This window comes from Dermochelys coriacea, chromosome 2, assembly GCF_009764565.3.
Source record: "Dermochelys coriacea isolate rDerCor1 chromosome 2, rDerCor1.pri.v4, whole genome shotgun sequence".
Lineage (NCBI taxonomy): Eukaryota > Metazoa > Chordata > Testudines > Dermochelyidae > Dermochelys > Dermochelys coriacea.
Window position 1 is genome coordinate 227095462 of NC_050069.1, and position 21656 is coordinate 227117117.

Here is a 21656-nt window from a genome sequence, read left to right on the forward strand (position 1 = left end):
CAGTGAAGCGAAAATGTGCAAAGGATTTTATTTTGCTTGGTTTTCAAACGCAATTTGAAGATACCTCCGTTTAGCTCACTGAAAAGTAAAAGGTTTCAGAATAGCAGCTGTGTTAGTCTGTATTCGCAAAAAGAAAAGGAGTACTTGTGGCACCTTAGAGACTAACAAATTTATTTGAGCATAAGCTTTCGTGAGATACAGAAGTGAGCTGTAGCTCACGAAAGCTTATGCTCTAATAAATTTGTTAGTCTCTAAGGTGCTACAAGTACTCTTCTTTTTTTGAAAAGTAACAGAATCACACAATGCCTTTTCATAATGATCAAGCATTTGATATTTTAACACAACTGTATCATACCAGTGCTTTGTAGATTAGTATATTTATTTCACTTTCATAGTAGAATGTTTGTGTTTATCAACCCTGAAAGTTCTTGCAGAGAAATCATGTGAGCAGATATACTCCGTAGTACATGTCACTTCCTATCATTTCCCTCTTCTCCCGCCCTCATTTTCAAAATCAATTAGTGAACTGTGATCCGGCACTGACCAATTCTGGGGTTTAGCACAATATTTCTTGCTTTCCATTAAGAACTAAATCTCACTTTTTAAGAAAAGAAAGTTGCATATCATTTGAATAACAGGAAGCACTAGGATACATTATGGAGCGACAGCAATCACTCCATAGCTAAGATTGCATCTGTATTTATGTTCTAAAACAAGTTTCCCTCCATCCTCCCATAAAATCAGTCTCAAAATTGAAAATTTAACCTCACACCGAGGTAGATTTGTCCTAAAAGTGTAAAGCAAATTAGACAAGAGTTTCTAACTATGATACCCTAAATAGAGTTACTTATAGTTCAAATAGTCTAACATTTTCCCCACTTCACAGCAAAAATACAGAAGAAAAGAAAAACTTAGTGTACTAGACACCCCTAGCTCAGAGCTAGTGCACAGCACCAATGTTCAGTTGAAAAACATTTAATTTCAGAAGCTACCTCTTCAAATTTCAAACATTGCTATGGATTATCTGGTCATGCAGTCTTAGTACAATATGCCATGTGACTGCTGGATGCCCAAGTTTTCTTTATTTTTAATTTTAATTTCTCCAGCCTTTTTCCTTGCAGAGACAGATCTCAGTGTAAGCCAATCACCAGCTTGGCTTCTCAATAGGAAGATTTTCCACCAAAAGATCTTTTGAAGGGCAGCTCTCAGGAGGCTAGAATGCATCCCAAACCTTTGGCCCACCACCAAGGTCCCAATTTTCAAACACCGCTCTCCACGCCCCACCTTCTGAGGCCCACAGGAAGTCAGCCCTGCTCCTGACGACCTTAGGAAATTCAGAGTAGATTTTCCACAGGATGGGGAAAGATCAAGAACCCAGAAGGGAAGAATCAACAACAAAACTGCTGGTTTTAAGAAGCTTTTTGATCTTTCACATCTTAGTAGGTTTACTGGGTACCACCACTGAACCTCCACAAGCCTTAGCAGGCTTGTTAATTCCCAAAATGTGTCTGCTACATGCAGGTGGGCAGGGAGAACCCATTAGTGCTTTTTTTTGTAGGGGTGAATGGGAGGAAAGCGAGACCCAGGGAACCCGATGAATATCTTAAGACTTACAAATGGTTCCTAAGAAGCTTTCTGAGAATTGCAGCAGGTGGGGCTTGCCCTCCCCATAAGTGTTACAGGGGATGGATGTTAAAGACTACCAGGGGGCTGAAAATCCTACTGAGAGCTTGATTACACAGGGAAATTTACCTCCCAATTATACCACTAGAGCTATGCAAATATAAAACTCCTCATGCAGACATTCTTATTCCAGAACAAGAACATCCACACAGGGACCTGTACTGGTATAGCTACAGTGGTATAATTACAACAGTATAATTTTGCCACTCAGTTCTCCCATGTAGAAAGAGCCCTAAAGCTCATGTAGGGGGGCACCAGGGAGGAGATCACAGGGAGCCAGGAAGAAGTCTTCACCTCCAAGGAAACCCCTACACAGTGGGCCAAGAGCACAAGTCACATAGGCCAGTTTTTCCCCAGGTCTGCTGAATCTCAAGTCTCCTGACAGTATTTTCCACCTACCCATCTTCCAATGCCTCTACCATCAGCTATTAGAAGCTGAAAGAAAGGGAGGCACACTTCTATAGAACCTAAAAGGTGTATAGAAGAAGATGCTAAGGGCCTACAGAGATATAGAGAAGAGGGACTCCCTTTTTGAGGACCTTAAATGATCTGCAGCATCAGTCTCCTCAACAGGAGAGCGGATAGGTACTGCAACTAACAGGGAACTTTGTTGCCAGCCGATCAAGTGCAATACTGATTCCCTTCCCTGCCTGCACCTCCAGACTTCCTAAGGTCTGCTAGATAAAGATGTCGTTACCGTGAGCCTCCTACAGTTTGCAAGAATAATTCCTCTCCAACCAAACCTAGGAGCATTAAAAAATACTGAAGTAAATCCTTCCCTCCAAGACCGTGTAGATAAGTCTGCAGGGACACACTGATTTAACTGCATATCAACTTTTTTTTTTTTTAAAGTGTTATTTAAAAAAAAAATTGAAATCCAGTGAATTCAAGGTTAAGGTTGCATTCTTTAAACAGGCACTTAAATTACCTTAACTTTGCCTCGCTAGCTATGCCATAAAATCATCAGAAAGTTTTCATTTTATTCATCCTTAGTAGTTTCATTTACATGGAGAAAACCTTAAATCTTAACTGGAGAATGACTGAGTCTCACAGTGACGTCAATGTAAAAGGATTCAGCATATACTATAGGTGAACATATATGTTAGATGGGGTGGGATCTGAGTTACCAGGAAAGAATTTTCTGTAGCATCTGGCTGGTGAATCTTGCCCATATGCTCAGGGTTTAGCTAACTGCCTTATTTGGGGTCAGGAAGGAACTTTCCTCCAGGGCAGATTGGAAGATGCCCTGGAGGTTTTTCACCTTCCTCTGTAGCATGGGGCACAGGTCACTTGCTGGAGGATTCCCTGCTCCTCAAAGTCTTTAAACGACGATTTGAGGACTTCAATAGCTCAGACATAGGTGAGAGGTTTTTTTGCAGGAGTGGGTGGGTGAGATTCTGTGGCCTGCGTTGTGCAGGAGGTTGGACTAGATGATCATAATGGTCCCTTCTGACCTTAGTATCTATGAATCTATGTAAGCTCAGACCAATGTGAGAACTGCTAAAATGGTTACAAGTGGGACAGACAAGATTGCCCATGACCACTGCAAATAGTTGTATCTTTGGCACTGTTTTTGTTTTTCACAAGGTGTTAAGAACTTTGGGTAGGCAAAAACCTTATTAGGCAAAAGGGCATCTTGTTAGTTAAATATAGTCTCTACACTACGTGTTATGATTTTATTGTACGAGTCACTCTTGATTTCCAATATTTCTGTTTACTATAATTTGATCTGTTCTTTGTTAAATAAACATATTTGTGTTCTATATAAACAAACCTAAGCACTGTGTGTTAAGCAAAGCTGTCTTCTAAGATGTAACTAGTTAAGCTATAATCTGTAATAAGAAGTGGATCTGCTAATTTTGGGAGTGTCCAGTGGTTAAGGGGCTTGACGACCAGAGGGATGCAGAAAGGACTCAGGTTTGCACTGTGCCTATTGCTAGCCTGCAGGAGGGACCTGGGTAGACTGCATGTGGACGGGGTGCGTCAGGGACCCAGGCAGGCACAAACAAGGCTTCTTCATGCTAAGAGCAGGTGGTAATGAGGTGCTCCACAGCCCTGGAAAGTGTCATAGAACCTCATTAATTGTGACATTCTGTAACAGCACACTCCATAGACAGCACAACTTCTCCATGGACTTGAGAAGAGCGTCACACATCTTAACAACTGTTAGACATGCGCATCACTCAACACAGGTTGGTATAGTATTTCAGTTTTCTTTAGTTTTCTGATTATGAAACCGAAACAATTGACTGTATGAGCTAAGTGATCAGTTATAAATTGAATGGCATGAATCAATGCTGACAAATACACTTTTTCTACAATAATTTTTTGTCTACTTTCAAAACAGATCAGGCCAACTGACACCTGACATATAAACAATGCTCATTTTGGATTAAGTCCACAAGCAAATTTGAATTTAAAAAAAAAAAAAAAAAAGATTATAAAGCTCTTTTTAAGCACAACCTAGCCATCATCTTCCTGTGACATCATTGAATATTTTCCCAGCCCGATATGAAAGATCCAGAAGTTGGGATCAATTTTGCTAAAGCACTTACACTGAAAGGGTGCACACTCCCTGTCAATGAATCGGAGAGGGAAGCATTGGCTCTAGCAGTGCTGCTGTATCCCAGCGTTTTCCGCCTTAGCCACGAGTTAAAAATGAAGGACTAACTGAAAAATAAATGGCTTACGTTTACTTACTGAAAAAAACCTTTAAAATAGGGGCTAGAATTGCCCTGGTCAGTTACATGAACACTCCCCAAACATCAGTGGCTACCTGTGTAAAGTGCTCAAATATGACTGTATGTGAATTTTTTTCGTAGCTGACCAGTCATTCTTTTTTGCATGGATGAGTCGAAGAAACTCCATTCCTGAGATGCTAAGTTAGCATCTTAGCTAACATTTTATTAAATACAAGTTTGCACCCAATGTATACCATGACCAGCCAATACATTTTAAAAATGTTAAAATGTGTCTACACTTGTTGCAAAGTTACGCTTAAAAATACATCAACCAACACATTTTCAAACCATCTACGTGACCCTATCTTGACAAGGAAGTGTCTTACCTCTGTCCCTATTCCCCTCAATGGAGTGTGATCTTCAAAGTCCTACAGAAACATGCTTCGTCCCCTCAAGCCCCAAAAGAAGGGCATGAATGCAAAAAGAAACTTGCTGTGTAAGTCTGCACAGTTAAAATAAAGCCAGAAATTCAGCTTAGGTTGCTACTGCAATGTTAAGTCGGCCATATATTTTATGGTAATGTTTTAACATCCACTATATTAAACTATTCATTTAACCAGAAAAACCAAAATTCACATGTGCTACATGGCAGAGTTAACATATGCGGGAACATTAAATTCCATTTCTTGATCTTGATTTTAACTGTGCAAAACTTAGCCCTAAATGCAAAGCACTAAACTGGTAAGCAATTTCCAGATCACAAGTATGAGGTTTTGTTTGAACTCTGTCTTTTCCTAAGTAGTACAACCTTCAATCCCCAAAGTAAAGAGCACACCAGTTAAACCAATGGAAAGGAACGTATGCTGGCTCTATCCAGTATTTGAAGTTGAACTGTCTTAGTCAGAATCATAAATATTGTTACAATGTCTGTGCTTATACTTTCCTGTTAATGTTTTCGCTTTATTGCCTGCTTAGATGGCTCCGGGTTTTGGACTGTTTAATATATACTGTATTCCCTAGGACCCAAGGTTACTACTTGTGTAAAAAAAATTCTACCAAAAAGTATATGGTTATACATTATATTTCCAAAACTCACCGCTGAAGAGATTGCATTCGTCTCTCTTCTCGATCTCTGGCAAGTCTTTCCTCCTCTTCATCTGGTATACTAGAAAGATGGGGTGGGGGAAAGAAGAGAGAAATAGAGAGTTTTTCTGTGCTTGAAAAAAGCCTGTTGGTCATTTCTCAGAAAATGTTTTAATCGGCCCTTATTTACAGCCTTTACAGCTGTACTTGACTCCATGACATGGTTTAATTCACAACTGACAAATTGGTAGCATTTTCTCTTTACACTAGAAGTATTTTTAGTTTTGCACTACTTGCACACTTTACCAACTAAACCTGTGTATACCATATAAGAACTAAAAAACATTTGAAGCCAATGCCTGTCAAAGGATATTTTATTTTTCTTTTAGTTATTCAGCACTGACTTAATTTATCCCAACTCCTTTAAACATAAAAAATTAGTAAATGTATACTCTTGTCACATTTCTCCAGGTAATTATCTCCCAAAACTGAATGCATGATCTGGAAATGTGTTAATCAGAAATATTCATAAGTCTCAACTTGTGTTGGTTGAGATGTGAAGACTAACCATACCATATATGTGCACTTACATCAGCACTTACGCAGAGCAACAGTAAAAAGAAAAGGAGTACTTGTGGCACCTTAGAGACTAACAAATTTATTAGAGCATAAGCTTTCGTGAGCTACAGAGCAACAGTGACATCCAGTGGCTAGAACAGGATAATCACAGCAAGTCACAATATAGATGTGCCATACATACGTATGTTGTATGTATGCCACACATACATAGATCAGAACGGGCAGTCTGAATTCAGCAGTTCATTAAAGGACACAATCAACTGTCACGTCACATTTCCATATAGTTGTTTTAAAAACTTACTATTGTTACAAGTATCATCCAAGAATACTAAAAGCAATTACAGTGGAAATGTTTTTAAATGTGTATGTTTTGGGTACACCTTACATAGCCAAAAAACCCCCCACAGCAGCAAGCCTCAGAGCATGGGTCAATTGACTTGGGCTCACAGGTCTTGTGCTACAGCTTGGGCTCGAAGTGTGAACACCTACACAGCTATTTTTCGCCATGTAGCGCAAGCCCATGTCAGTTGACCAAGACTCTGAGACTTGCTGCCTCCGATTTTTTTTTTTTGGGGGGCGGTGGGGGGGGGAGGCACACTTTGTAGCTGGATCCTTTTCCATGCAGTCAATTACTGTTTCCTCTGTTTGTGTGGGACTCTCTCATAGAAAGGGGAGAGGGAAAAAAAACCCAAAAACAAAAAACAAGTATTTTTTAATTGCGGAAGATTAATTTGGGGATAAATCAATAAACTGTCCTTTTGGGAACCTGACCAGATTTCAAAGTGACAGCATCTGTTTAAATATCCTTTGTCTGGTATAACTTCAGAATGAACCCACTGTGGCTGAAATATGTAATACAACAGAAGCCTCTAACTCTTGCACAGCCTTTTGTAAAACTGGATTATCAGAGGGGCTAGAAGGGACTACATAATAGTCCCAACTCACATTTCTGTTCCAAAATATATAGACCCCCCAAACAGTTATGACATCACACAGACAGCTGCAGCGGCACAGGAGCTAGCAAACAGAGCTCTAAACAGGGGAGTTTGAGTGGGAGTTTGCAAGGGGAGTTTGTATTGTGGTGCTTGTTTGGGGTTTGCTTTTGCTGGTGGGGGGTGGTCTTTTTGGTGTGGCTTGTGTTTCCCAGATTAACAGGATTTAGGTGGGGACGATGACAGATACAGAGGCAGCTGTGGGAGTGACTCCTGTAGTGGAAGACATATTGAGGATGACTGGATGTGGAAGCTGTGGTATGTACATGATCCTGGAGGGGGGACCTGGTAAGAGTTTTTTCTGCATGAAATGCCATCTGATAGAGCTGATGGAGGAAAAGATCCGAGGTTTGGAGATGCAGGTGGAAAGTCTCGTTGAGTTTAGGAAGGGGTTTGAGCAGATGATGGAGCAAAGATATGAGGTATCTGAAGGGAAAAGCTCAGACTCACAGATGGAAGCAGGGCTGGGGAATTTTGAGGGGAGACTGGGTGAGTAAAGTGGTCAGTGGAAGCATGTGACTAAAAGAACCAGGCAGAGGAAAAGACGGGCTAGTGAAGGAGAAATAGAGCTTAGGAATAGGTTTGCAGAATTGGAAAATGAAGAAGGGGCTCAGCAGGTACTTGTTGAAGGTGGAAGAGTAAGGAAGAAGAGAAGAGAGGCTATTCCTATAGAAAAAGCGGAAGAGTCAAGGGAGACGACACCAAATATGAGCCCCAGGAGGATACAGGATGGGTTGAAGAGGATTATAAGGGAGAATAGGAATGGAAAGAACTTGCAGCCAGAGGAAACAGGGGAGAGACTGGAGAATAGCACCGTCACCAGGAAAAGGCAGGTCTATGTGATAGGGGACTCTTTATTGAGAAGAATAGACAGGCCTGTAACTAGAGCTGATCCACAGAATAGAAGGGTGTGCAGTCCTCCAGGTGCTAAGATACGGGATGTAGACCTGAGGTTGAAAAGGATCCTAAAGGGAGCGGGAAAGAATCCCCTAATTATCCTTCATGTGGGAACAAATGATACGGCTAGATTCTTGCTGGAAAGTATTAACGGAGACTATGCTAGGTTGGGGAAGACGCTTAAGGAAATTGAGGCTCAGGTGATCTTTAGCGGGATCCTTCCTGTTCCTAGAGAAGGGCAACAAAGGTGTGACAAGATTATGACTGTCAACAGATGGCTTAGACAGTGGTGCTATAAGGAGGGCTTTGGGATGTATGGCCACTGGGAGGCATTCACGGACAGACGACAGTTCTCTCGGGATGGACTTCATCTGAGTAGGGAAGGAAATAGACTTCTAGGATGGAGGCTGGCACAACTGATAAAGAGAGCTTTAAACTAGGAATTAGGGGGAGATGGTTGGGAGATGTCCAGGAAATCTCCACGCCAGATTTTAGCATTGAGAGGGAAGACGACGAAGTAAGAAAGGATACAGCCGTGGGTAGGAGAATGTATATAAGGAGCGAGGGCGGTGTGGATACTAGTCTAATAGGTTATACTGGCTGTAGAATGACTGTGCCTAATAGGTTTCAGAGTAGCAGCCGTGTTAGTCTGTATTCGCAAAAAGAAAAGGAGTACTTGTGGCACCTTAAAGACCTTAAAGGAGGGAGAAATACCATGGGGAAATAGTTTTACTTTGTGTAATGACTCATCCATTCCCAGTCTCTATTCAAGCCTAAGTTAATTGTATCCAGTTTGCAAATTAATTCCAATTCAGCAGTCTCTCGTTGGAGTCTGTTTTTGAAGCTTTTTTGTTGAAGTATAGCCACTCTTAGGTCTGTGATCGAGTGACCAGAGAGATTGAAGTGTTCTCCAACTGGTTTTTGAATGTTATAATTCTTGACGTCTGATTTGTGTCCATTCATTCTTTTACGTAGAGACTGTCCAGTTTGGCCAATGTACATGGCAGAGGGGCATTGCTGGCACATGATGGCATATATCACATTGGTAGATGCGCAGGTGAACGAGCCTCTGATAGTGTGGCTGATGTGATTAGGCCCTATGATGGTATCCCCTGAATAGATATGTGGACAGAGTTGGCAACGGGCTTTGTTGCAAGGATAGGTTCCTGGGTTAGTGGTTCTGTTGTGTGGTGTGTGGTTGCTGGTGAGTATTTGCTTCAGATTGGGGGGCTGTCTGTAAGCAAGGACTGGTCTGTCTCCCAAGATCTGAGAGAGCGATGGCTCGTCCTTCAGGATAGGTTGTAGATCCTTGATGATGCGTTGGAGGGGTTTTAGTTGGGGGCTGAAGGTGATGGCTAGTGGCGTTCTGTTTTCTTTGTTGGGCCTGTCCTGTAGTAGGTGACTTCTGGGTACTCTTCTGGCTCTGTCAATCTGTTTCTTCACTTCAGCAGGTGGGTACTGTAGTTGTAGGAATGCATGATAGAGATCTTGTAGGTGTTTGTCTCTGTCTGAGGGGTTGGAGCAAATGCGGTTATATCGTAGCGCTTGGCTGTAGACAATGGATCGAGTGGTATGATCTGGATGAAAGCTAGAGGCATGTAGGTAGGAATAGCGGTCAGTAGGTTTCCGATATAGGGTGGTGTTTATGTGACCATCGCTTATTAGCACCGTAGTGTCCAGGAAGTGGATCTCTTGTGTGGACTGGTCAACCAGTTGGAGAACACTTCAATCTCTCTGGTCACTCGATCACAGACCTAAGAGTGGCTATACTTCAACAAAAAAGCTTCAAAAACAGACTCCAACGAGAGACTGCTGAATTGGAATTAATTTGCAAACTGGATACAATTAACTTAGGCTTGAATAGAGACTGGGAATGGATGAGTCATTACACAAAGTAAAACTATTTCCCCATGGTATTTCTCCCTCCCACCCCACCCCCCACTGTTCCTCTGATATTCTTGTTAACTGCTGGAATTAGCCTACCTGCTTGTCACCATGAAAGGTTTTCCTCCTTTCCCCCCCCCTGCTGTTGGTGATGGCTTATCTTAAGTGATCACTCTCCTTACAGTGTGTATGATAAACCCATTGTTTCATGTTCTCTGTGTGTGTGTGTATGTAAATCTCTCCTCTGTTTTTTCCACCAAATGCATCCGATGAAGTGAGCTGTAGCTCACGAAAGCTTATGCTCTAATAAATTTGTTAGTCTTTAAGGTGCCACAAGTACTCCTTTTCTTTTTGTGCCTAATAGGGTACAAAATGTGAGCGAGACCAAACAGCAAAATTAAGATGTTTGTACACCAATTCGAGGAGCCTAGGTAACAAAATGGAGGAACTAGAGCTACTGGTGCAGGAAGTGAAACCAGATATTATAGGGATAACAGAAACATGGTGGAATAGTAATCATGACTGGACTACAGGTATTGAAGGGTATGTGCTGTTTAGGAAAGACAGAAACAAAGGTAAAGGTGGTGGAGTAGCATTGTATATCAATGATGAGATAGAATGTAAAGAAATAAGAAGCGATGCAATGGATAAGACAGAGTCCGTCTGGGCAAAAATTACATTGGGAAAGATAACTAGTAAAGCCTCTCCTACGATAGTGCTTAGGGTGTGCTATAGACCTCCTGGATCTAATTTGGATATGGATAGAGCCCTTTTTAATGTTTTTAATAAAATAAATACTAATGGAAACTGCGTGATCATGGGAGACTTTAACTTCCCAGATATAGACTGGAGGACCAGTGCTAGTAATAATAATAGGGCTCAGATTTTCCTAGATGCAATAGCTGATGGATTCCTTCATCAAGTAGTTGCTGAACCGACTAGAGGGGATGCCATTTTAGATTTAATTTTGGTGAGTAGTGAGGACCTCATAGAAGAAATGGTTGTAGGGGACAATCTTGGCTCAAGTGATCATGAGCTAATTCAGTTCAAACTAAATGGAAGGATTAAAAAAATAAATCTGCAACTAGGGTTTCTGATTTCAAAAGGGCTGACTTTCAAAAATTAAGGAAATTAGTTAGGGAAGTGGATTGGACTGAAGAACTTATGGATCTAAAGGTAGAGGAGGCCTGGGATTACTTTAAATCAAAGCTGCAGAAGCTATCGGAAGCCTGTATCCCAAGAAAGGGGAAAAAATTCATAGGAAGGAGTTGTAGACCAAGCATCTTAGAGAGGTGATTAAGAAGAAGCAGAAAGCATACAGGGAGTGGAAGATGGGAGGGATCAGCAAGGAAAGCTACCTAATTGAGGTCAGAACATGTAGGGATAAAGTGAGACAGGCTAAAAGTCGAGTAGAGTTGGACCTTGCAAAGGGAATTAAAACCAATAGTAAAAGGTTCTATAGCCATATAAATAAGAAGAAAACTAAGAAAGAAGACGTGGGGCCGCTTAACACTAAGGATGGAGTGGAGGTTAAAGATAATCTAGGCATGGCCCAATATCTAAACAAATACTTTGCCTCAGGCTTTAATAAGGCTAAAGAGGATCTTAGGGATAATGGCAGCATGACAAATGGAAATGAGGATATGGAGGTAGATATTACCATACCTGAGGTAGAAGCGAAACTGAAACAGCTTAATGGGACTAAATCGGGGGGCCCAGATAATCTTCATCCAAGAATATTAAAGGAATTGTCACCTGAAATTGCAAGCCTATTAGCAAGAATTTTTAATGAATCTGTAAACTCAGGAGTTGTACCGATTGGAAAATTGCTAATATAGTTCCTATTTTTAAGAAAGGAAAAAAAAGTGATCCGGGTAACTACAGGCCAGTTAGTTTGACATCTGTAGTATGCAAGGTCCTGGAAAAAATTTTGAAGGAGAAATTAGTTAAGGACATTGAAGTCAATGGTAAATGGGACAAAATACAACATGGTTTTACAAAAGGTAGATCGTGCCAAACCAACCTAATCTCCTCTTTTGAAAAGGTAACAGATTTTTTAGACAAAGGAAATGCAGTGGATCTAATTTACCTAGATTTCAGTAAGGTATTTGATACCGTGCCACATGGGGAATTATTAGTTAAATTGGAGAAGATGGGGATCAATATGAACATCAAAGGCTGGATAAGGAATTGGTTAAAGGGGAGACTGCAACGGGTCCTATTGAAAGGCGAATTGTCAGGTTGGAGGGAGGTTACCAGGAGTTCCTCAGGGATCGGTTTTGGGACCAATCTTTTTATTACTGACTTTGGCACAAGAAGTGGGAGTGTGCTAATAAAGTTTGCAATTGATACAAAGCTGGGAGGTATTGCCAATTCGGAGAAGGATCGGGATATTATACAGTAGAATCTGGATGACCTTGTAAACTGGAGTAATAGTAATAGGATGAAATTTAATAGTGAGAAGTGTAACGTTATGCATTTAGGCATTAATAACAAGAATTTTAGTTATAAGTTGGGGACGCATCAATTAGAAGTAACTGAAGAGGAGAAGGACCTTGGAGTATTGGTTGATCATAGGATGACTATGACCATTGTGATATGCCTGTGAAAAAAGCTAATGCGGTTTTGGGATGCATCAGGAGAGGCATTTCCAGTAGGGATAAGGAGGTTTTAGTACCATTATACAAGGCACTGGTGAGACCTCACCTAGAATACTGTGTGCAGTTCTGGTCTCCCATGTTTAAAAAGGATGAATTCAAACTGGAGCAGGTACAGAGAAGGGCTACTAGGATGATCCGAGGAATGGAAAACTTGTCTTATGAAAGGAGACTTAAGGAGCTTGGCTTGTTTAGCCTAACTAAAAGAAGCTTGAGGGGAGATATGATTGCTCTCTATAAATATATCAGAGGGATAAATACAGGAGAGGGAGAGGAATTATTTAAGCTCAGCACCAATGTGGACACAAGAACAAATGGCTATAAACTGGCCACCAGGAAGTTTAGACTTGAAATTAGACAAAGGTTTCTAACCATCAGAGGAGTGAAGTTTTGAAATAGCCTTCCAAGGGAAGCAGTGGGGGCAAAAGATCTATCTGGTTTTAAGATTCTACTTGATAAGTTTATGGAGGAGATGGTATGATGGGATAATGGGATTTTGGTAAGTAATTGATCTTTAAATATTCAGGGTAAATAGGCCAAATCCCCTGAGATGGGATATTAGATGGATGGGATCTGAGTTACCCAGGAAAGAATTTTCTGGAGTATCTGGCTGGTGAATCTTGCCCATATGCTCAGGGTTTAGCCGATTGCCATATTTGGGGTCGGGAAGGAATTTTCCTCCAGAGCAGATTGGAGAGGCCCTGGAGGTTTTTCGCCTTCCTCTGTAGCATGGGGCATGGTTGACTTGAGGGAGGCTTCTCTGCTCCTTGAAGTCTTTGAACCATGATTTAAGGACTTCAATAGCTCAGACATAGGTGAGGTTTTTCATAGGAGTGGGTGGGTGAGATTCTGTGGCCTGCGCTGTGCAGGAGGTCGGACTAGATGATCAGAATGTTCCCTTCTGACCTCAGTATCTATGAATCTCTGAATCCCTCTATAGCAGGAGTTCTCAAACTGGGGGTCAGGACCTCTCAGGGGGTCACGAGGTTATTACATGGTGGGTGGGGGTCATAAGCTGCCAGCCTCCACCTCAAACCCTGTTTCGCCTCCAGCATTTATAATTGTGTTAAATACATCAAAAAGTGTTTTTAATTTATAAGGGGGGAGTCGCACTCAGAGGCTTGCTATGTGAAAGAGGTCACCAGTACCAAAGTTTGAGAACCACAGCTCTATAGGACTTGGAATGTACAGTATTTATTATTGGACAGCATTGGAATTGAAAAGTATTTTCCTGCTTCGAACCACTCTCAAGGGAAGTTCTCAGTTAAGCTCATCATAGAAGTCAACTAAGCTAAAAGTAACCATCATACTTTAGTATTTCAGCAGACTGACGAGTTCAGAAAGGAGCAATAGATTGGCATATTCCATTAGTTTCATGAACCTTTAGCTCTGAAGAACATGGAAGCAGCAAAACTTCCGGTGCAAGATGCTAACAATGATAACCAACTGAAAAATATACTAGGAGAAGCCCTGGGAGTCTTAGAACCTGTAGCATGAACAGAGTCAGAGGAGCCATTGGCACCAACGTTGCAGGGATTCATATTCCTGAATGCTCGTTGGCTGAAGGTGATGGTGGTTGCTTCTCTCTTCTGGGGTAGTCAAGCTCCAAACACGAGATGTCTATGCTGCAGCCAGAAGTAAGGTTCCCAGGCTGGGCAGACAGACTTGCTCTCTCAGGGCTTGCATTACCATGCTAAAGATAGCTGCGCGACAATGCTGCACTGGTGGAGGCTCAGGCTAGCTTAGACCCAGCAGGTAGAGTGAACTTGAACTCAGATTACTATTCTAAGCCTCCACTGATTCCACAACATCCACAGTTATTTTTAGCCTGTTAGCGAGAGTCTATCTGGGCTGGGAGGCTTGCTCCCACCTGTAGTGTAGACATACCCATGGAAACCGCCTCAACATGCTTTTCTTGCCCTTGTTTTGGATCACAGCTGAGTGGTACTGATGCCTCCTCAAAACAAAGTGCCACCTGAAATTGGTCCCGCTCTGATAGCTTCATGTGCTAATGCAGGCTTCTTTGGTGCCAAGGGAGGCCCCAGAAATAGAGGGGATTCCTGATCCGGACCAAGACTCTTCAGAACCGAAAAGATTCCATGTACTTGAGTAACGGTAGCTGCCTGTTTACGAAGAGATGCATTCTTTAGCAAAGAAGCCCCCAGAACCAAGAAAATCTCACACTGACAGGAACTTTATGAGAAATGGGACACAAATACTAAAGATTTTAGCACAAATGGAGTCCTGGCACTGTTAGACTCACAACTTGGCACCAATGTACAGTCTTCAGTGCTAGAGGCAATATGCCAGCTGAAGACATTAGATTTAAAAATTTTAGTAAAGCTAATGTTAAAAAAATTATATAATACATAGGTTGAGAAAAGAGTGTCTGTACATCTGGGTATAGTGCTTAGATTATCCACAAATACAAAGTTTGTTTTTAAAAGTCATGATACATAGAGTACATAATCAGCAATAGCCTAAATTTAGGTGAATAGATTTAACAGTACAGTTTAGATATTAGAATCTGAATACTCAGGTACACCACTCATGAAAAGTTGTACAGAGATTTGGTTGTGAAAAGCAAAAAAAAAAAAAAATATCTATGAGTGGAGATTGTCCCTCAGTAATTAAGAATTAGGTAGGTTGTCCATTTAGAAAATACAATCCATGAGGAAAGTATGTCAGTTACTTTCTTGACTGTGCTTCTGATGATTGGCACTCCAGCTCATCCCTCCTGGTATTGCAGATATCTGGTGATGTGTTCTATGTAGATATCCCTCGATCACCTGATGGTGTCCGACACCATGAGTTGCTGCATCAGCCGAGCGTAGTGTTGACCGACTCCACATTCTGTCAGCACTTGCTCGTTACTGGGGTCCCATGCACCTAGGGCTCAGACAATCAGCATGTGAGTTTGGACTTCATAGCCCCTAGCTCTCAGGGTGTCTGCCATAGGGGCATATTTCTCCAACTTTCGAGACCGGGCGCCGTGGAAAGCTGGAGTCCTGTTTTCAAAGGGCACTGTGACTTCCACCATGATGATGATCTTCTGATCCTCGTTGGTGACGATGTCTGGTCGCAGTTGGCTGACCATTCCGGGGATGGCGGAGTTCACAGCTACCTTCCCCACAGGTGGCGGAATGGCTCTGACCAGGCGATCTTGGATGGCGTTGTGTCGCAGCTGCCAGGCTCTGGAATGGGGCTTGCAGCTATACAAGATGTGGGATAGTGTCTGGTTGGCATAGCCTCACTTCCTGTATTGCTTGTCCCGATTCCTGTGGCGGACAGCTCCGTTTAGCAGGACGCAGTTGAGCCAGGCCCGGTGGATGAGCTTCCAGTGGGCAAATCTGGTGAAGCTGCTCCCGGGGAGGAAGTGGTTGCTGGCATCCCACTTGCATGTCACCTCGAAGGCCTTGCCCTGGTCTGGCTTCCGTTTCAGGTTTTCCATGTATTGGCAGAAGACAGCATCCTTCAGGGTACTCTTCAGATTGCTTCTGGCTCTTGAAGTGATGCTGGTGTGCCCTGTGTTCTTCACCTGTGGTAGCAGGACTACCATCTCCTGGCAATCCTCGCACCACCCCCAGTGGCAGCCGATATGCTTCTCCAGTCATCACATAGCGTTGCAGGCATGAGTCCAGAGCGAAGCAGTCTCCGCCATCTTCCAAATTCGCTTTTCAGCGAGCCACTCAGGTAGGTGGTGATATCTTGAATGGAGGTGGTCATGGCGATTCACTTCTTGATGGCATCCTGCAGAGCACACTCTGCGATGTTCCTCACCGTGGCGTCTGAGCACGTCAGAAGGCGGAAGGCATGAGTGATCACAGCAAAGTCGCACAGATCACCCATTTAAGGGACGTTGGCACCCCCTGCCTGTGTGAGATGTATACCAGTTCATTGCTGGCCCTCTGGGGAAGAAATATCCACTTCTTCACCAGCTGCCAGATAGTGTTGTCTGCTTTGTTAAGAGGTACCATTACTACAGCAGATCCCCTCAGGACGAATGAAATACGGGGGATTAGGAAGGTGTTCAGGGCATTGATCTTCTGCCATGATGCCAGTAGGGAGGAGTCAGTCCTGGCCACCTCTTGTAGGATCTCCACAATGGTATCTGCTGGATGCAGAAACCAATCGGCATGCCGAGATGTTGGTATGCTTGCCTTGAGGAAGATCATGGGTTTGCCCTGGATGTAAAATGGCATCGCGTGGACCAAATCCCTTCTACTGCCATCAATATGCAGGGATGCACACTTCCTGGCACTGAAGCGGAGTCCCATCCAGTTGGCAGCCTGGGCTGGTGATGTCAAGCATTTGTTGGAGAGTCTCGGGGTTGTCTGCAACCAGGACCAGATAGTCTGCGTAGGCCAGGATATTCACTCTGTTGTCATATAAATCGAAACTGTCTAGATCACTCGAATGAGTGGCTCCATGGCCAAGTTGAAAACTATGAGGCTCAGGGGGCAGCCTTACTCCGGATAGGAATTTCAGGCATCTCTCCGTCCATGGAGCGGATGGTGGCGGTGCAGCCTTCAGACAGCTCCTGGATTAGTTGGAGAAAGTTTTCAGGTATCCCAAACTCTCATAGCATATCAAAAATATGCTGATGGGACATCAATCCAAAAGCACTAGCCAGGCCAGGCCATGCTATGGCACATTGCCTCCGTGCCCTCCTGGCCATGCGGATGGCAGTCTGAAGGACAAAGTTGTTTGCGTAGCAGCCTTCGCATGACATGAAACCTTTCTGGATGGAGTTGATGGCTCCTTCGTTCACCGACCAGTCTGTGATCCTAGCCAAGAGGCAGCTGGCATACAGTTTGTACATGGTGGAACAGAGAGAGATGGGTCTTCAGTTATTGGGGTCGTCTCGTTCACCCTTCTTGTAGACGAGCACCGTCAGATTTCTTCCAGGAGCTGGGAGTACAGTGGAACTGTTTGCATTTGTTGAAAATGGCTGCTAGTACCAGGCGTCTCGTTTTTTCAGGAAGCTGTAACGAATGCCATCATCTTTTCCTGGGGCTGTGTTTTTGGTCTTTGTAAGTCTGGTCTCTACTTCCTGTGATGTAAAGTCTTGTTCCAGGTCCGCTGTATAGTCAGCCCGGGTACAGGATGAAGGCACTCTGGATGCTGCGCGTCGTTCTGAGCTACATGGTAAAACACTCCCTTGAAGTACAAGAATAGTCTTTGGGACAGGATTGTGCAGTAAGATGAAGGCCCGTCGAGGATTTCTCTTATAGCCTTAGGGCTGTCTGACCGGTAGAGCTTCTGGATCCTGGATGCTGCTGCTGGGTCATAGCAGTAACTGATGTTCCTTCTCCGGCTTCCCTCATGATGTTGTGGTGGTGTCTGGATGCAGAAGCTCTGTGCGCAGTCTGAGTTCTCCTGAGTTCCCTTCCACCCAGATATGATTTCTGCAGACAGATCTTTAGAGAGTCTGTCTACAAGGAGGTCAAAGTCCTCAAAGAAGGCTGTCCTTGCCAACTCCTCCATCCAAGTGGCTTGCCATGGTGTGGCAGCCCTCACCGTAGGCTGCTACTCTACTGGCTGCTCAATCTCTGCAGGCTCAGGCTGGAAAACTGCTGTGGGATTGGTCTGTTGCCTTTTTCCCCTTCTGGTGTTGAGAACTCCATTCAGCTGGATCTTCCGGAATGAGAGCAGCATCTTCCCTTATGGATTTTAGGGCAGCATGGTCCTTTTAGGAAGGACAGTTTTAGAGGCAGCGGTACTGGCCCTTTTAGGGATGCGATCTTGCTTTGGAGTTTCTGGAGCAATGCTAGTCTTTCTGTGGATAAGTTCTGTCTGGGGGGTCTTTGATGCAGTGAGAGACCTTCTGGGGTCAAGGTCACATTGGGTGGTCTTGGAGGCCGTTGTGGTCCGCCTAGGGGTGAGGTGCTGTTGCATGGTCCAAGCAGTGGAAATAATCCTCCATTGGCTGGTCTTGCTGAGTGGCCTGTGAGGTAGTGCTAGCTCTTCTGATGACAGGGTGCCGTGAAGTTACCTGCAGGAGGGGCTGACCCTTCTGACAACGGCGTTCTGCTGGACATACTGCTAGGAAGCACTAAGCCGTCTGGAGATGGAGTTGCCTTGCATAAGCTGCAAGGTAACGCCAATCCTCCCCTTGGCAGGGTCCAGCTTAGGGATTTTTGAGGCAGCACTTACTCTTTCAATGGTAATATCCAGTAGGGTGGTTCCAGGGGCAGGGATAGTCCGTCCCTCAGTAGATGGTTGGACCACCTTTTCATGCTGTAGCTCTGGAGGAGTTGGTTGGAATGCAGTAGCCAGAGTGTTTGGGGAGTAAGAAGTCAGAGCTGGCGCACGTGGTGTTCCTGCTTTCGGAGCAGAGATGGGGTGGTGGCAACATAGACTGATAGAGTTGGACTCTTCCAATTTGCAGGTGCCTTGATGAGACTTACATTTCTTCTGCCTCTTGAAAGGCAGGTTTGCAGAGGGCACATCGAAAGGCAATCCGCTTGCTATGGATTCTCTTGGGGTGTCTGCTGAACTGCCAATGCCCTGGAATCCTCAGACTGGATAGCAGAAGGGGCAGAGGAGTGTGTCTGTAGGGAGGGGATACTGGAGATAGATGCAATCATTCTCCTTTTCTTCTCCCTCTGTTAGATCGGTTTCAGTCTCATCAGTGGATTCGCTAGATGGTTCTCATTGCTCTGGGAGAGTAGTGTGATATTATAACCTATCTGGCAGAGATTTATTTTTCAAAGGAGCCATCCTTGATGTGCTTGGCACTGAAATCAAGAGGTCTACTCCACTCCTTAGGTGGAGGTGGTGGATGAAAGCTGACTCTGTGAGAAAGGCTCAGAGCCTCAACTACCCATCAGCATAGGCCTGAAGCGTTGAAGACTTGCACAGTGCAGCACTTTGGGAAAATCCATTTCCATCAAACAGAACAAACTGGTACGTGTAACCTTCTCTGGGAACACAGATGGGAATGACACACAATTTAAATCCATGGGTTGTTTTTTTTTAAATCTTCCTTCTTGGTAGCTACAGATCAGTTCTATTTCATTGGCATAGGGACCAAAACTGAGAAAAGAACAGTGCAATGACACAAATCGGGTAATATCTAAAAAAAATTCTAAAGCACCTAACAAAAAACAACAAACAAGAGGATAGGTTATTTGGTGTACAGAACCTTAGAAATTCCTCCAGATATGGAGAGAAAGTCCTTATCCCTATGGCAGTTGAGGAAAGAAAGGACTACAGCTAGTTGAGACTGCACTGCCCTTATAAGCTCGCTCCAAATATGCAGTGCCACAAGAGGACACTTGTGCTGCCACAATGAACCCTATTTTCCAGAAGGTGTCTCAATTAGGATTATGCACCATTTAAAAAAAAAAAAAACACTATTGCTGTCATCCCATATACAAATCAAACAAGACACTGCTTGCTTATTAGATCCCTTTGAAGTATGTTAAACAATTAAAGAATTAAACCTGTGCAACAAGTGAACTTCAGAAACCCTCTAAGATCTTAGGAATGTTTGATTTTTGTAAAGCTTGAAACTTGTTTGAAATTAACTTAGGCATCCTCAAAGCCTCTGAGCAAAATGGTCTATCTCTAGTATGATCATAACATTTGTGTAAATTAAAGGAAAATAGCAAGCATCTCTGACAACTGATTCCTGAGACAGTCTACTGACTGCTAGCTGAAATACCCTGAAGCAGACTCAGGTGCCTGGACACTAAACTATATTGAAATGTTGCTTGGTTTATACAGGATAAATATTAATTTTATTCCTCTTCTTGGCCCACCTTTGTTCAGGCACAAACTAGCCTCAAAAGATTATCATCTGTACATTTTAATATGTTAGAAAATGATGAGTGATATATTGCTTATTTACTAGATAACTTTTTGCTTATGATCTGTGTCAAGCTGCATTAGAATAGTAACTGAATTTTAATTAAACACAAAACAGCATTTAAATTTTATTAAAACAAAACAGCCTTAAATGTTTTGGATATATAAACGTCTCTTATCAAAGCATGTTTCACATTTACAACTAAATTATAGTAAGTTTAGGCCTTAAAATAGCCTGTCTTAAATTCAGATTTCATTTTAAACAGATTTTTAAAAAGAAAAAAAAAATCTTATAATTTAAACAAAATCAGATTTTTTAAAAATCATTGATTTTTATCTACCCTGGTAGGCAGCAGATTCAGGATGTAGTATTTGTTTATTTTAAAAAAAATTTTGCCGCCCCAAGCAGTTGCCGAATTGCGGCCACAACAGTGGCAAAGCTGCCACCAAATTGCCACCGGGCCTGCCGCCAAATTGCCGCCGTGGGATACAGACTGCCGCCCCATTCTCAATGCCGCCCCAGGCATTGCTGCTTGGAAAGCTGGTGCCTGGAGCCCGCCCGGTTTGTGCAGAAGACATCTAATTTCAGAAGACAGGCAATCATTTAAAACAAGTGAAATGAAGAAAACTAATGGATCTTAACACCGCAGCCTGTCCTCAATGGATACTGTAGCTGCTATACCATAAATCTGTTTCAGTGCAGAATGAATATTAACTCAAAGTGTAAATGCAGAGCTAATTTAATTTGCTATCTAATGTGCTTTGATTCGACTACCTACTCTAATAGTCACATGACATTTTGTAGGATTAAATATTAAAGCTTTTTTAAAAAAATTTAAAATTTTACATCGATCTTTGGAAAAAAATCCTGTTAAGATGATTGCTAAAAGTTTTAAACACACCATACATACTCTGAGATTTTTTTTTTATGAATATGAATGAATATTTATGAATAAGTGTGTACACAATCTTTATTCATTTTACTTTCTTTCCAGGAAGATGTGATTAAAGAATACCAGAGTGGGGTGAATAAATATGTTTACATCTCTTTTAATCAAAAAAATACCAAATCTGTTTTACTTCCAAATTAAATTTCTAGGAGAGCTATTGGAGATTATGCATTGTAGGACCAACAAAGCTAATAAAAGAAAAATATATTTACCGCCTAGAACGCCTTCTGCAGTAGCAGCAGTAACAGCAACAGACACCAATGGACAGCAGGATGAGTCCTGCAATTACAGCTATGGCAATGATGAAGGCCTCAAAGTTCACTGTAAAATAAATATATATATGTGTGTATATATAAAATTAAACAACTTGTAAGACTTGAGCAGTGGTCATCTGAATTTGTTTTCTCCCTGCTTCCTCTGATGAACGTTTGGTCTTTC

The 21656-nt window shown here is 42.6% G+C and overlaps 1 protein-coding gene across 2 annotated transcripts in view; it reads right to left on the reverse strand.

The window, feature by feature from the left end:
* Positions 1-21656, reverse strand: part of LOC119851679 (pituitary tumor-transforming gene 1 protein-interacting protein-like) — a 59783-nt gene that overhangs the window by 23900 nt on the left and 14227 nt on the right. For both annotated transcript variants that reach the window (XM_038391897.2, XM_043509349.1), the window contains exons 4-5: positions 21431-21539; positions 5461-5529 (exon numbers count right to left, since the gene is read on the reverse strand). In XM_038391897.2, the coding sequence (XP_038247825.1) occupies positions 5461-5529; positions 21431-21539 (178 nt within the window). The remainder of the gene's footprint in view (positions 1-5460; positions 5530-21430; positions 21540-21656) is intronic.